We start from the raw sequence: 16429 nt of genomic DNA on the forward strand, positions 1-16429 counted from the left end.
AGGAACCTTCATTTTCTATGTGATATAATCTGGTAGTTTTTAAATTGTTAGAAGTCTATAAAATTTGTAATCAGAAAAAAAAATGTTTCTAAGATAGTGAAAAAAAGATTAAGACTTTAGGTCATTATATTATAAACATACTTGGGTGAATCAAGTCTGAACACATGGGCGAAATTCTAACATCTATGGCTAGAGTTTAGAAGTCCATGTGCCATTGAAAGTATGTGAAAATTTGTATGCAAGTTTGCATTTTCTGGGGAGGCTCCATACCTTTCATGAGATTCTTGCCAGTGTTGGAGATCCACAAAAAGGTCACAAACCATGATTCCAGCAGAAACCAAGATAGTTGTTCCATCCCTCCATTCATTTTCATTATCATCCTATCATGAAATATTTTATTACTACTGAATTTCATAGTTTCTGCCAAAGGTAATGTCTATAATCAGCACCAAAGTATAAAAACTATGGTTCTTGGTCTCTGACCTCACTTAAAGAGACTCCCAATGACTTAACAGCAATCCTAAGAACAGGCTGCTCCGACCTGGCTGGTCTTGGGGGAGGGAAACTCCTAACAGGCACTGAAACTCTGTAATTGTTCAGGACTTGAGGACAGTTGTCCAAGGCACTAACAGCCCTATTTTGTCCATAAAGATAAGGGATTTGTGAAATGGGAGTGGGGAAATGGAGAGTGGAGTACAGGGTTTGGGGCGGGGCAGTGGAGAAGAAATCATAGCTGCATTTAAGTTAAGGGAACTGTAGAATCCCTGGGTAGCCCAGCTGTTAAGCCTCTGAATCTTGGTTTCAGCTCAGATCATGATCTCATGGGTCCTGAGATCAAGCCCTGTGCTTGGCTCTGCACTTAGCTGGGAGTCTGCTTGAAGATTCTCTCCCTCTGCCCCTCTCTCTCTACTCATGCTTGAGTGCTCTCTTTCTCTCTCAAATAAATAGATAAATGTTTAAAAATTAGTTAATTAGGGACACCTGGGTGGCTAAGTCAGTTAAGCTTCTAGAAGCCTTTGGTTCGGGTCATGAGCCCAAGGACCTGGGATGGAGCCCTGCATCTGACTCCCTGCTCAGCAGGGAACCTGCTTCTTCCTCACCTTCTCCCTCTGTTCTCTCTCTGTCTGTCAAATAAATAAATAAATAAAATCTTTTTAAAACATTAATTCTTAATTAATTGAGAATTCCCTTGGATGAGTGGGATAATTTAAACAGCAAAACAAAATTCAATGCAACATCATTATCTGTTAGCCTTAAATTGTTCAAAAGAGCCTTCAATCATACAAATATATTAAAATATACAATAAAATTCATGTTGCTTGACCTATATTAATATTACTGGGTATCAATATTGATATCTATATTAATACTGCCTATATTGGGGTTACAATTAATGTAAAAATTTGCCTTCTGATGACTTTTGTAAAGCTGACTACCCCAAATCCCTGGGAAATACATGAGTCCACAAAATGCTTCACCATCTCTACCTTGACTTCACTGACAGTCTCCAGAATCAGGTCCATTACAGTTTCCATAAACCTTAAGATCAAGTGTAGATCAATAACAATTTGTAATTTAAGTAAGGAACCATAGGTTATACCTGCACTGGCAAAATGAGGAACATTATTGGTGAAAATTAGGAATAATACTCTACTTTCCAAATGTGCTTTCCAGGTGGTTTATCACTGTCAAAATAGGCCAATTGTGAATTTAGTATGCAATTAAAGTGTCAGATATCCCAGAGTTCTAGTGCTGACATTACCTGACTATGCAGGTTTTACAAGCAAAGAAATTGAAAGGGTTCACATAATCCACCAAAGCCCATCACTAACCACCATCACCTAATTGTACTGATATCTGCCATATGCAAAGCAAAGAACTAGGCACTGCAAAAAACAGAAATGGGCTCTCCAGAAGTTTTAGGACTTTGCTAGAAAAATAAGATATATACTTTATATATATAGTATAGGTGAAATAGTATATATAGTATGAGTAAAATAGATATATAAGTATATGTATTTATATATACATACTATATGTAAATATATGAATATATATGGTATAAGTAAAATTATATATATATATGTATGTATGTATATATAATATACAGTGAAGATAAGGATTGTATCATAAAATGCCAAAATGATGGTAGGTGAAAATAATTCCTTGCTATTAGAATAAAAAGACATAGAGAAGTCATATCTCTGGGACTGATAAGGATGAAATGAATCTCATGACAAATGGAGGGTTTGAATTAACTCTTCAAGAAGGAATTAAACTTGGAAGGCCAAAGTACCACCCGGGTAGATTTAAACATTAAGGCAACATTGTGGCCAAAAGCTGGAAGATGAAAACAAAAGTCTGGGCTGGCAAGAGAGGGAGAGGAGCAGAATGAGCAAACCAGTTAGGCTGAATAGACCAGTCTTGGGTAGGGAGATAAATAAGCCTGAAAAGTCAATAAAATAATATTGAATACACTCTGAATTCTTACTGTATTTCAGGCACTTTAAACACATAAGTTAATCAAATCCTCTCATGAAGTAAGTACTTTTAGTGGCTTGCCCACATTTTACCCACCTAGGAAATGATGGAGTCAAGATTCATACCCAGGCCAATGTAGGTCAGAACCAGGGCTCAGAATCCCCACATTCTTCTGACTCAAGAGTGGGAGGCCCTCCTAGGCCAGGCTAAAGAATTCAAGTTTCAGTGTGAGGTGTGAAAATGGGATCTATGTTATCTGATAACCCACCAATAATGCCTATAGGCATGGCTTATCACTACTCTTAAGAGTGCAAACACTGCATTATCTGATGATTTTTCCAACAACGTTAACGGATAGTAACAATTATTTGTTGACCAGTTCTTTGACTATCGTACTGATTTACATATTATAAAGTGCTCCGTCCAAACTTGACTAGGAGAATCCACTGTATAGGTATTCCATCATCATATCTTGTCCTTTTAGACCTCAGGACTTAATTTTACCTATTACTCACCTACCACCTCTGCTAGAAATACAGCTCAGGATAATAAACAGAACAATGAAAGTGTTTACTTTCAAATATTCCCTGAATATATATAATCTTCCTGCAAGGAAGAGCTAGTTGACTTGTCAAATAATACAGTCATCCCTTAAAAAGTGAATTTCTTCATCTTAGGCTCATGTCTTAAAAAATCAGTTGGGTTCTTCAGTTACGCACAGGATGGGCCATCTGGATCCTCATAGGGGGCAGCGGTGAACTCTTATGTTATACCCACAGTAGCCAAATTACTTCTTCTCCCACTGTGGAAAACCACAGAAAACTATCTCTTAATGATTTACTGCCCAACCCCCAGCCCACAAATCAAAGAATTGGGTTGAGTGAGAAATAAAAAGGAACGGTGGCCAGTGGCAATGAGAAGGAGAGTGAGTATTTCAGTTTATTTTCTTAAGCCAATTAATGATAAAGCGGCATGAAGGGAAAGAAAGACACAACATGGCCGTGAAAGACTTTTTTTTTCCCAGATAAATGGCCAGATATCAGATTCTGTAATAAGTACTTCCACCTATCAAAACATACACACACACACATACACACACACATACACACACATTAACTTTGGGTTGGAGAAGAAAGATAAAGATCTTAAAAATACAAGATAATATTCAGGAAGCTTTGTGGATATCATAAAATGTTGGAACTTTGAAGGACCCTTGGAAGTCATCTAATCCAGACATTGCAAACCCAAGGTCCATGAACTCTACACAGCAGACAGAGGTGTTTCGTTGGGCCTGCAGAATGTTGTTTGTTGTTGATATTTTTTTCTTTAACTGAGTCAATGCCTTAAAGTAGAGAAAATTCAAGTAATAATCCAGATATGTGTCTTCTCTTAAAAACTGGAAGACCTAGCAGCACTGAACCCCCTCCTCCCAATGGCAGCAGCGAGCTGCAACTGAGTAGCAGCTGCCTCCTTTAGAGAAGGCTTGAACTCAGTCCTCCACCACTTCTTATTCTAGAATACAAGGCTGGGTGTCAAACATTTAAATAAAATAGGAGATGGTGTAGTCCTTCTACCTACTTCATTTTATTCATTTATTATGCCTGTCGATTCCTATAGGCATTTGAGTTTACAAACTGTGCTCTAGTCCATTCTCCTCATTTAAAGATTTTTTTAATTTTTTATTTATTTATGATAGTCACAGAGAGAGAGAGAGGCAGAGACACAGGCAGAGGGAGAACCAGGCTCCATGCACCGGGAGCCCAATGTGGGATTCGATCCTGGGTCTCCAGGATCGCGCCCTGGGCCAAAGGCAGGCGCCAAACCGCTGCGCCACCCAGGGATTCCCCATTCTCCTCATTTAAAGAAGAACAACTCAGCTGGGGTGGTAAAGTGACTTACAAAATTAATTCCAGTGGGCACCTGGACCAGGGTGGCTCACTTGGCTGAGCATCTGACTCTTGGTTTTCCTGGATCAAGCCCAGCTTCAAGCTCCATACTCAGTGCTCTGTCTGCTTGACATTCTCTTTCCCTTTCCCTCTGCCCCTCCCCCTGATGCAAGTGTGGGCATGCCCTCTCCCTAAATTAATTAAATCTTAAAAAAAAAATCATTAGGAGCACCTGGGTGGCTCAGTGGTTGAGCGTCTGCCTTTGGCTCAGGGCTTAATCCCAGGGTTCTGGGATCGAGTTCCCCATCAGGCTCCCTGCAGGGAGCCTGCTTCTCCCTCTGCCTAAGTCTTTGTGTCTCCCTCTCTGTGTCTCTCATAAGTAAATAAATAAAATCTTTAAAAATAGTAATAATAAAATAAATAAATAATCATTAAGTTTACAAAAAAAAAAAAACCTCATTCCATTAAAAATAAGACGATCATCCACAGGGATTATGGTCTAATAACAACCAGAAAGTATGCACAACTAAATTTAGGCTGTGTGCATACAGTGCCAGAATCAGTGGAGCAAGGTTAAAATTTCAATCACTTTACTGACCCAGCGTCCCCCTCCCCAAAAGAGGAAGATTCTCCAGTTGTCAGAATAAATGTACTGCCTATTTTGGCTTAGTATACAGTTTTAATCTGCCAAAATTTATCCTCAGGGCATGATTTATTGAGAAGACAGACAAAACGCTTACTATAGACATGCAAATGCTTCTAAAAATGAGACTTTATAAAAAAATGGAGTGGCGGGAAGTACGTCTAAAAAATTTCTCTTCTGAAAATTTAACTGATATATTGGAAGGAAAATGACAAATTTGTTGAGTGATCGCTTTTGACTTAGGTACTTTGCATGCATCATCCCAGTTAACCCTCACAGGAGCCCAAGGTGGGTGGTATTATTACTTCCACTTTACAAACAACAAAAAAGGGTACATTCAGAAGCATTCATTCAATAACTCGAAGATGACCCGGCTGTTCCATCGGGGGCCATACCCAGATTCAAACTCTGATGAGCATGTTTGCAATGTTCCTGAAAGAAGGAAATGTGGCTTATCACACAGAGATCTCACTGATCTTTGTATCACAAGCCTGCTTTCCTGAAGCCCACCAAGTGCTCTATACAAGGACTTTCACAAATGTCATAATTTGAACAATTCTAACATACAAAATTAATTCCTTCGGGCAAGTTCTTTAACAAGGTTAAGAAAGCCTTGGTTCTTCCTGTTATATATAGTCAGCGACCCCTAGGCAGGTGTTTACTGAGGGGATTAGCAAAATCTCTTTTCTAAATAACATTTCTTCTTAGATTTGTTATAAAAGTTAGTAGTCAAGGCTTTGGCTGAATATACAAGCCAAAAGCACGTTTGCTAATGAATAAGAATAATAACTAAAATTAAAATAAAAAGTAATTCAAGAATAAGAGCTTTTGAAGAGTCAGGAATTTGATTAAAAATTCACTTGCTTTTTTTTCTATAATGAAACAGTTCCTTAACCACAAAACAGCTTTTATAATAATGCAGAAGAGTATGGTTCCAAGTAAAACACCACTCCCCATTTTAATCATGGCTATTATTTTTGAAAATGAAAATGGCTGAGGTCATTGTAATCTATTTTAGGGTTTGCACGGGTTGGTGGTATTTTTTTCTTGGCTTTGAGCTCTCCATGTTACCAGCTAACTGTTATGGGTTTTGCTATGCGCCCTTTCAAATCCCATTCTTTTTAATAATGTTGTACTTTATACACATAAATTAGAGTGAATTCCACTTTCTTTCCTAACAACTCCAGATGGGGTCCACACTTTCAAGAGGACTAGGACTTGCCTTTTTTTTTTTAATTAAGTATGTACTTCTTAGAACAAGTATGTTCCCATCTTCATTAAAATGCTGTGAATGCTCATATGCTGAGAGAATGGTAAAAACATAGAATTCCCGTAGTCCGTTTCAAAATCAAACTGAAATATGAGGATAGCATTTGTGTATCTACCCTTTCCAACTTACAAAGACAGACACACATAGAGAAAAAAATGTCCAGAAATAAAGCATCATCTGGGCAGAGCTCTAGATCTACCGATACCCACAGACTGGGGTAGTCTACAGATATCCATTTAGGACACATCCCCTGTAGGACCCAGCAGACAAAATTATCAAATATCTAAGGACATTGTAGTCACACATTCAAGCCTTCCTTTTCATGTGATTAATATTTCACTGACTTTCTGAATGTAGCGTGGTTTTTTATTATAATTCGCTATCACAGCACACAGTCCAGCCCAAGATCCATCGAAATAGTGCCTACCCAGGCACAAGTGAGAGAGTGTCTTTACAAAACATACATATGGTGAAGGTCTGCCTATTAAAATGCCTTAAGCTCTGTTTGTTTGTTTATTTTTTAAAAAATCAACTTGCAAGCCCAATGTAATAAGATGCTGTAGCTTTTATGAAAGAGGTGAAATAATTTTAAACACAGACACACAATGAGTTTATTTATTTAGAAACTTGTTAAATAGAGTCTGGGAATTCAAATATTCAATGTTGACATTGTACAGAACTGGCCAGGAGCCAGAACCCAGTCTCCAGAGGGACCCATTGGACAAGGAATTTAGGCCTTTCTCTCCTCCCACTTGAGCTAAATAGGTAGAGGCCATTAGTTATACCCACAGCAATATCTGAACCGCACTCAAATAAGCTGCCCTCGCCAGGGCACTTCAAAGGAGGGCAAGTGTGTTTAGCTTTTTAGTGCTGAACTAGAGCGATATGTCACACTTTTGAAAGAGTTCTGTAAACAGTTTCTTCCTTATGTAGAAACATCTCTGAAGTTTCTTGTATGGCATGTAAGCAAGGATAATTAACAAGGATTACACTTTTTTTCATTTGCTGGGGGAAAAATATAATACCAATCTGTGTGCAAACGGGGAATGTGGAGAAAGGGGCACGCTGCTCCTACCTTTCTCCCTCTCTTGTTTTCTGCTCCATTTGTTTGTCTCCTTTTTATCCTCTTCCTCACACTTGTTCTCACTACACAGCCAATTTCCTTGAGAATTCTCTGGTAAACTCCCAAGGCCAGAAGAGTGAGAAGGGGAAAATCTAATTTTAGAACAGGACCGTGGCAGATGGGGTGGGGAGGGAACTAATGATTCATACTGGGCTGCCCAGATGAACAGAAAAGCAGACCCCACAGATCTTTTCAGAGAGTGCCTAAAGCAGCGGCTTCCAGCCAAGGAAGGGTTAACCACCACTCCAGAAAAATGTGCCTGGCACCACTATAGTGTGTGTGTCTCCTCCGCAGGGTCTCCCCCCAGCCGCTCTCCCCCTCCACCCCCCACCCCTGCCGGGAAGAGTGAATGAAGGTGTGCTTGACCTCCCCACTTGAGTGTTCCTTAACTCCGGACCTGTGAGTGTGTGTGAGTGTGTGTGTGTGTGTGTGTGTGTGTGTGTGTGTGAGAGAGAGAGAGAGAGAGAGAAAGAGAGAGAGAGAGAGAAGTGAGCGTGTGTGCACACGTGTGTATACACGGTGAGTGCACACCGGGCTCTCAGAGAGGCAGCCTGCCAGGCACTCAGCATCTCTGAGCCTGGAAAGAGGGAAGATCTGGCCTAAGCCTGGGAGCCAGGAGCTGGGCAGCTGGAGGCAGAAGGTGTGGGGGTCCTCCCTGGGTGAGCCTGCCAGCCTCCTCCCAGGGCCTCCCCAGTTCCACCCCACTCCTCAAGAGAACCCACTTCCACTGCCTGAGCCGGCTCTGAGATGAGGGGTGGGAGGCTGTGCCCAGCTCTTGGGACTGGGGCTCTTCTATTTGCTGAGTTCCTCGGGAACAGGGGTGAGGGCCATTGGCCAGACGGTGACAAGTCAAGTTTCTCCACTTCGGGACCTCTTGGAGCAGAGGCAAGACGGAGGAGGTGCGGGGGGGAGAGGGGGACAGAGCTAGATGGGCCGAGGGCACCGAGTCGGGCTTTCTCTTGCCCTCCTTTGCCCTTCCAGCCCGCCCCCCAGTCCCCATCCTTGTCCTTCCTGCCCCAGGCCACGTCTGCTGCGATAACCTGGCCCCAACTTTCAGAAGTGAAGTAAAATAAACTCCCAGACGACAAGATGTTTAAAGGGAAACTGCTTACGGAGTTCCTACCTTCAACTTGATAAAACAGAAGAAGAAAGCAGAAATTTCTTAGGATGACGCATTAATTTCTATTCGATAAGCGTCCTACATGGTGAGTGTCTGTCGGTGGAGGAGGCCCGGCCCCGGGTCAGAGGGAGAGGCCTCCGCTCAGAAAACCCGAGAACTGGGCTGCCCCACAAAGATCAGCTCACGCACACTTATGCACACACTCACACGCACACCGTCGTCGCCAAGACCTGCGACTTCTCAACCCCTACAAATAAAAACCTGAAACAGGAGCCTTTCTTCCTAGCCTTCCTGCCTCTGCAGCTAATGAACCGTACCCTTCCACAGTGTTGGGGGGGGCACTGAAAAGCGTTATTAACCTTCTCCTAAACATAGAAATTTTTTTCTTTTTGGAAACACATCGAAATGCTGCAGGAAGACTGCGCTCCAAGTGCCAAATGCAATAAAGAAGCCCTAAGCCAGGGTAATGGTCAAGTAATGGCAAATAAACCGCCTTCCTAGAAGGGGCCTCTGCCTCCATCGGGCGAGCGGTTTTTTTCGTCCTCAAAAGCAGTCTGAAATAAACAAGCAAAATGTGTTTTTTAAACAAAGCTCTGTATTGCAATCTCCCCCCGCCCCTTTTTTTAAACTATGGAGAAAAACATACATGAGTGGGCATGCGGGCAGTGCAGGCTGGAACCTGGGTGCGCACTTCCTTTGTTGTCTTAGGTATTGGGCTGCTAAGGTGAGGAGTTTAAGCACGTGAGGGAGGGTCCTCATCTACCTTCCCTATTTAAGAGCCTCTTTTTAAACACAGATCAAGTGTACAAGTAACAAGTGGCCCCCTCTCCGGGGTCTTGCTAATCGCATCGCCTTCTGGGTCTTTACGAGACTTCTGGGGGGCCGGTAGCTAAGGGGGGGTTACACGTTGCAACTCGTTCATGGCTGTGATTGAAACCCTGCCGGGTGTCACTTGAGAGAAGTGGGGTGGGGGCTGCCTCGGTGTTTCGGCTCTAGACAGGCTGGGCAAACCCAACCTGACTTCTTTCCCATCACCAGGAGAAAAAAAGTTGCAACTGGCAATTCCAGCACCGCCCAGGTGCTCTCTCTCCTAGCTGCCCAAAAAAACCGCTGGGAAGCCTCCCCGCGCTGCCAGAGTCTGCTTGGCTTTTAGTTTTCTCTTCTTAAAGATGGGAATAAAAGCCAAGGGCTTTAGACAGCACAACTGTCAATCTTCTTGCTTTTCCCTTCTTTGTTTTTTTAATTAAACGGTTTATTCCTCCCAAATGATTTGCAACGAATTTCTCGGTTTCAACTTATTGTAGAGGGAGGAAAAAAAAATACAAGCCCTATAAGTTGGAACATGGGTTGTGCATGGGTTGTGCATTCATTCTGGGCTTAACTTCGGTGGGTACTTTCAGGGTCCATGGGATCCTGTACTGTAGCCAAGACCCTGACAGGACTTGGCCACCACAGAAATTCACAAAAGACAAAAAAAAAAAAAAAAAGAATAACAAGGAGTCCAGAAAACGACTAGTTTCTATGTGATTTGTTTCCATTATAATGTTGGCTTTGCATGTTAAAAAAAAAAAAGGAGAGAGAGAGAGAGAGAGCATAAAGGTATGCTTTTTAAAGTATGCTGGTCACAACTGCCTCTTTCTAACCCAGAAAAAGAAAGCAAGCAAGGCAGACAGAGCGGCGAAGTTCTCGCTGGGCTGCGCGGCAAGGGGTCACTGCCTATCTCCGAAACTCACGCACCGCGGCGGGGGGAAGGAAATAGCGCCTTAAAATACAAAAAAAAAAAAAAAATCCCTACATTTGATATGATTCCCTTTATGGCTCGGATTGTAACTGGAGAATCGCGGACAGCAGCGCGCTCCTGCCTAAGCAGGGCTGCCCGGTGGCCACAGCTGGAGCCGCGGGAGCAGACTCGCAGGCGCAGCGAGGAAAGTTTGCACGAGCTCCCTCGGAGGGACCGGAGCGCGGCCGCGGCATCCTCACCCGCACTGGAGACACCTCCCCCCCACCCCCCCCAAAAAAAAAATGAGTCTCTCACTGGAAGAATGACAAATACCATCCGATCGGGAAATGAGGTTCAGTTTCTGGACGTGGAGCGGGCTGCGCGAGCGGGGGTATTTTAGCAGGGCGGCGTAGAGCTCGGCAATTAAAATAAGTCGAAAAAAGTTGCTCAAGAAAATTCGAAGGGTTTTGTGTTCTGCTTTCACTTCGGCGGATCCCGGGCAAGGAGGCGCAAAGCCCGCGGCTTTCATTTCACGACTTAGGCGCGGCTGGAACAGGCTCTGCGCGCCTCCCTCCCGCGCACGGTTCTCTCCCCCCAGACACACACACACGCGCACACACACACACACACACACACACACACACACACACACGCTCCAAACCTTCAGCCGGAATCGAAGCCCCCAGGCCTCCGAGCCTATGCACATTTAATTTCTCCTCGGATGAAAATAAAGACATCGGCCTCGTTTCAAAGAAAACAGAAAACTCCGGGTCTTCCCGGCGCCCCCGGACAGTCCGCGGCTAAGGGGCACGAACAGGATCCAAGAGAGAAACGGACGGACTGACGACCCGGGAGCCCTGTCCAGGGGGATCTCGAGGACGGGGTGAAAGGCAGCGTCCTGGGAGGTGATGGAGTGCTTGAGTGGGGACTGGACGGGCGCTGGACGGGCGCCGGCGAGGACACCGTCCCACTGGGCGCGACGCGGCGTCCCGCGGCCCAAGGAGCCCAAGGAGCCCAGGAAGGAGCCCAAGGAGCCCAGCCCGCGGGGGCGCCGCGGTCCTGCGCGCGGCGGCTGCGGGCACCCGGAGGGCACCCGGAGGCCGGGGCGGGGCCGTGCTGGGCTGGGGGATGCGAAGGGGGGAGAGACTGGGGGTTCCACGGGGCCGAAGCATCCGACCCTCCCCCGTGCCTCCTTTCTCTGGTCCACAAGCAGAACAATTAGGTGTTTTCAGCGAGTGGGAGGGCGGACGGCGGCCTGTCCCGCGACCCAGGCGGCCGCAGCCTGGCGCGCTGACACCTCCGGGAGGCGGGCTTGGGCCGCTCGCGTCTGCACCGCCCGGTCCCCCTTACGCTCGCGGGGGAAGCATCGGGACAGACCCGGTCCTATCGCCCGCAGTCCCGGTCGAGGCTCCCGCCTTTCCAGCCCGCCTCGGCTCCGCGGACCATTCCAGGCCAAGTCCCCCCAACACTTTGGCGAGGAGAGTGGGGGTGGGGGCCCCCCGCCGCCCCCGCCCGAGCGCGAGCTCCCAGGTCCCGCGTGACCGAGGCCGCGCCGCGCCGCGCCGCGCCGGGCAGGCAGGGGGCGCCGGGGAGGGTTAGTGACCCGAGACCCGGCTGTACCCAGAAATAGAGCGAGAGGCCGTGCGGCGCTCCCCCCGCGGCCTACGGTCCCGGCAGCCCGCCCCCTGGGGGTCACCCGGCGCCCCGCCAGCCCGGAGCTCGCCGGCCGGAGCAGGCCCTGTCGGCCCCTCGTCCCCGGCGGCGGCCGCCGCTGGCCGCGCGCCCCGCGCCCGTCCCCGCGCGCTCGCCGGGCCCCCGCTCTGCTCACCTGCCCCCCGCGCCCTCCGCGGAGCCGGCGGCGCGCGCGCCCGACCCCACGGCGCCCCGGCCCCCGCGCGGGAGCCCCCGGCCCGCCCCGCCCCGCCGCGCCGCGCCGCGCCGACCCGCCGTCCCGCCGCCCCGCCGCCCCGCCGCGCGGCGCCCGCCCCGGGGCACCGCCGAGCGCACAGCGCCCACTACCGCGCCCGCCGCTCGGCGCAGCCCGCCAGCCCGCGCAACTTCCCGCGGCCGCCTCGCAACTTTCCCCAACTCCGCCGCCGCCGCCGCCGCCGCCGCCCACCCCGAGCCCCAGAAACAACCCGCGGCTCGCAGACGCTCCCATCCCCAGCCCGCCTCCCCCCATCCCCGCGCCCCCTCCCATCCGCGGGACTAGCTGGTTGGCCAGAGGCGACTCTCCTCCGCCTGGGGGGAAGGGGAGGGGAGGGGGAGACTCTCGCGACTCCTCTCCCCCCCACCCCACCCCTTCCCGCTGGCTCTCGCGCGCTCTTCTCCCTCCCACCCCGGTCTCGGCCGCCCCCACCCCCACCCCACCCCCACCCCCACCCCCACCCCCACCCCGGGGCTGCCTCAGCCGGTCGGTGCGCGGGGCTGAGGGCTGCCCCGGCTCCTCTGGCGCCCACACCAGCAGCGCGAGCGCGGGCGGCCGGGCGCGAGGCTGGGGCCGGCAGGTTGCTGGGGCTGCGCTGCGCCCGCCCTCCGCCCGGGCCCCGGCGCCCGAGGCAGCTGCGCGCTCCCTCCCGGAGCGCTGGAGACAGATATGCAAGATGGCAGAGGAGGGGGGAAGCCAATAGAAAAGGGATATTGCACCTACTTGTGGCCAGTTTCCTTGCCCTGCCTTTGGATCTCATGCTGTGCCCAGTCCTGCAGCCGCTGGTGTGTGGTTGGGGTTTTTTTTTCTTGGATCTTTTCCTTCTTTTGCTCTCCCTCTCGCTCCCTCCCTCGCTCCTCTCTCTCTCTCTCTCTCTCTCTCTCTCTCTCTCTCACTCACACACACGCACACGCACTTACACACACTCACTCTCTGTCTTTCCCTCTTTCACTCTCTCTCCCTCCCTCGCTCCCTTTCTCTCAATCCACACTCGCTATCTCTCCAGCATTGTCAGTTCGGACACCTTCGCACATGCGCGCTAGACGCCCCTCCAACATCTCAGCGCCGCCAAAAAAAGTTTGGAGCGATTTATCACTTTGATTTGGAGATCTTGTCAGATGGCAATCGCTGAGGAGGCGGAGAAAGGGAGCCGCGGGGAGGGCGGCGGGGGGCGGGGAGCGAGCACGGGGAGCCAGAGGGGAGCAGACACCTCGCCCCCAAAAAAAAGGCGGGCGCGGGGGTGGGGGGGGCGGCATAAAAGAGACCACGGCAAAGGATTGATTTCGCGTCGGAATCTCCAATAAGCCTGTACCATTACTATTACTGTTTTTCCCACCATAAATTGCAGGAGATTTTCAATACCATCCACGGAGAAAGCGAGAAGTGGGGCTTTTGAGACCTTTTCCGTGCTAAAGAACGAGAAGGACAGGACTCTTGACAAATGATCCAGGAGAAAGTGAGAATCATCCTGAACTTCAGGAAATCTGCTGCGGCCGCTCCTACTGCTGCTGGAGCTATTGCGGCTTGTGCTTTCAGAGTTGAAAGCAGAATTAAGTAGCTGTTTTCTTCCTTGATGTTAGGTATAATACCAACGCTCGCAGCTACCCTTGGAGCATTTCAGTGGTCCAGTCCCACCCAGTAGGGATGAGCACTTTGATTCCCAGGTCCGGGCAGGCTCGGGCATTTAACATCCAAGACCTCCTGCTTCCCCGAGATCGGCTGTCACCTTCCGGCCTCCCCCACCGCTGCCCCCATCTCCTGTTGCTGCAGCTCAGCCTGCCTGCCATTTTCACTCACTCGCTTAAAGCCACAACCTTTTGGGTCAAGCGAAAGAGGAGGTGGGGGTGGGGGGGAATTCCTCCCCCACCCTTAAAAAAAAAAAACAGCATTGTCGAAAGTTGCTTTAATTACAGGATTTACCAATGAAGTGGGCACCCAGAAACGGGGAAATCCTAAAGGGGCCAGCTGTGTTCAAGGTATGAATCAATTTCAACTACGTATAGATTTTCTCTTGGTACAACCTCCTTGCATTAAACAGTTTTGTTCAATACCTTCCATGAGCTATTTACGTCCCCAATAATATCTGTTGCAAATCCTGCCAGACACCGTAAAAGAAAATTACAGTCTTTTCAGTCTCTGTGCTGCAACAGCACATCCTTGATGTTCCAGTTAGAGGAAAAGGAAAAGAAAAGCAAGCCCTGGTCATGAGTTTGGCAAAGGCAGGGGAGGGAAGGGGAGATCATTGAGAATACCTTGAGCAAATAGCGAGGCTCAAGCCTAAAGGGCATTCATCAATGGCTCGTTAAATTAAAAAAATAAATAAATAAATCTCTGTTTGAGGAAATCAAAATTCAAAGGGGATCGCCCTGGCTAGGGATGCCCACCATTTCTTTCCTCAGAGCTGGGTAATTCTGGAAGCATGTGGCTGAAGGATACAGGTCCCTGGAGAACCAAGTACAGGTCCCAAGAGAGACAGATGTGAAATGTTGAAATGTGGGGGAAAGAAAGGAAGCAAAGGAAAGAATTACGCAGAGCAGGAGTAAAACAACTTCCCAAAGAGAAGGTTCTGGTAAGCACCAGATGGACACAAGAGAACTCTACCATTCCCTCCGGACTGAAGAGGCAGGTGGGTTTGTTTTTTTTTGTTTTTTTTTTTTTCTTCCAGTCCGACTACAATTCCTGTTGCTCTGCCCATCCAGGTGGTGTACTTAAGCACAACAGAGGTGGGTGCAAAAGCATCAGGCACTTCAACATTCTGAGTGTGGATACCCAGAGGTCTGTGAGTGTGAGTCCACAGGTTCCTCTCAGTTTAGATGGAGTCGTGCCTCCCCTCTGACCAGTAAGTGTTCTCCCAGGAAAAGGAGAAGTGGGGGATTGAGAACTTTTAGAAAGGGAATAAAATCTCTAGGGAGAGAAACGCCAGGCTGGCCGGCAGGACGATCAGAGAAGCAGTTTAAGGACTCCCTGGGGACCCTCACTTAGACCAAAGGACAGAGAGGCTGCACTGGAGCATCAGGCCCCTCCCAACCATCAAGAACCTCCAGAGCCCAGTCCCCCGGGAGAGAAGGAAGCCCCCATGGGGAGGAAGAGCTCCCAGGACAGTAGGAGGCTCAGCCTGGGACTTTTCACCTTCTCAGCCTGGGGATGCTTTAAAAAAATAATGAAAGGAGTTCCTATCCTCCCCTCTGCTGCTCTCGTTGATTCCTTTCATCTAATCCCCGGGTGGGGGGTGGGTGTCCATATCCTGGTCCCCTTGAGGAGAGGAGGTGAAGAGGAGTGCCAGGGAATTTTCTAAGAAACGAAGGTACCCTGGAACCAAACCCAAGATTAAACAGAAGACCCACATGTGAAGCTGCGGTGATTGTTTCTGCTGAGAAATTAAAAACCACGTGGCGGGCCAGGGGTGGGGTGGGGGCTGTGAAGGGAATTGGGGAGGGTATGAAGGACTCAAGAAAATACAATCTGAGTCCCCAGACTTCAGGATCCCTGTCTTTTAAACTTTCCTAGAGGGCGAAGGGCACCGAGGTGACGTGCCGCAGGAGTACCCTCCCCTTCTGGTTTTTAAAGTCCCTGGGGTCGCGGCAGCCTCTGCGAATGCCTGGTCTTTCCAGGAGTTTCGGGACACGAGCAAATCCAACCCCTTCCAACTGAAATAATAAACACAAACTCCTCTGCGCCTTAGGGCCAAACCATTGTGAATAGACAAGGCATCATTCTTTTTGCTGGGTGGGTTTTTTTTGTTTGTTTGTTTTTTAAGTAAAGTATTCACAATATCATCACTTTTATTTTCAAACCTGAAAGCTGGGTTTCTCTCTCTCTTTCTCTCTTTCTCTCTCTCTCTCTCATTTGCTTTCTGCCTTGGGTGAGTATTTAAAAAAAAAAAAAAAGCCAAGTTTCTAGTTCAAGTGTGTTTAACCTGGTGGAGCAAACGCCCAGCAGCAGCGGACTGCGCTCGCCGCCTGCAGCGCCGCGGCCCCCGCGTGCGGACCTGGGCGGGCTCCCGCTTCCAAGCGCAGGAACCCCGTCAGCTCCACCTGTCCTGAGTCTCAGCCGTGAGACCCAAGCAGGTGACTTTCTGTTCAGCGGCCCCTCGGATTCCCAAAACCCTCGGACGGGACGTCCAAGCTGTGGCTCGCTCAAGAGAAAAGAGGCCTCCAACCGGTTGGCCGAGCTGCCCTCGCTCCCCGATGCCCCACCACCCACCTTTCCCTCTCCTCCTGAAATTCGTTTCCTCCAGGGGGCTTGGGTACCAACGTTTT

General features: G+C 48.6%; 1 protein-coding gene and 1 long non-coding RNA gene across 7 annotated transcripts in view; one reads left to right on the plus strand and one right to left on the minus strand.

The window, feature by feature from the left end:
* MECOM (MDS1 and EVI1 complex locus) overlaps positions 1–13341 on the minus strand; it is a 553342-nt gene extending 540001 nt beyond the window's left edge. For 2 of the 6 annotated variants that reach the window (XM_055308354.1, XM_055308353.1), the window contains exon 1: positions 12894–13340. In XM_055308354.1, coding sequence (XP_055164329.1) covers positions 12894–12930 — 37 coding nt within the window. In that variant the 5' untranslated portion in view covers positions 12931–13340. Of the gene's footprint in view, positions 1–12893 lie in introns of all 6 variants that reach the window. The other 4 variants (XM_055308357.1, XM_055308356.1, XM_055308355.1 and 1 more) reach the window with 3 other exon arrangements.
* A 752-nt stretch (positions 13342–14093) lies between these two features.
* Positions 14094–15539, plus strand: LOC129498811 (uncharacterized). Its single transcript, XR_008662206.1, has 3 exons — positions 14094–14146; positions 14570–14739; positions 14870–15539. It is a non-coding gene; the product is annotated as an uncharacterized LOC129498811 (long non-coding RNA).
* Positions 15540–16429: the final 890 nt, after the last annotated feature.

The sequence above is a fragment of the Nyctereutes procyonoides genome, unplaced genomic scaffold (assembly GCF_905146905.1).
Source record: "Nyctereutes procyonoides isolate TBG_1078 unplaced genomic scaffold, NYPRO_anot_genome, whole genome shotgun sequence".
Classification (NCBI taxonomy): domain Eukaryota; kingdom Metazoa; phylum Chordata; class Mammalia; order Carnivora; family Canidae; genus Nyctereutes; species Nyctereutes procyonoides.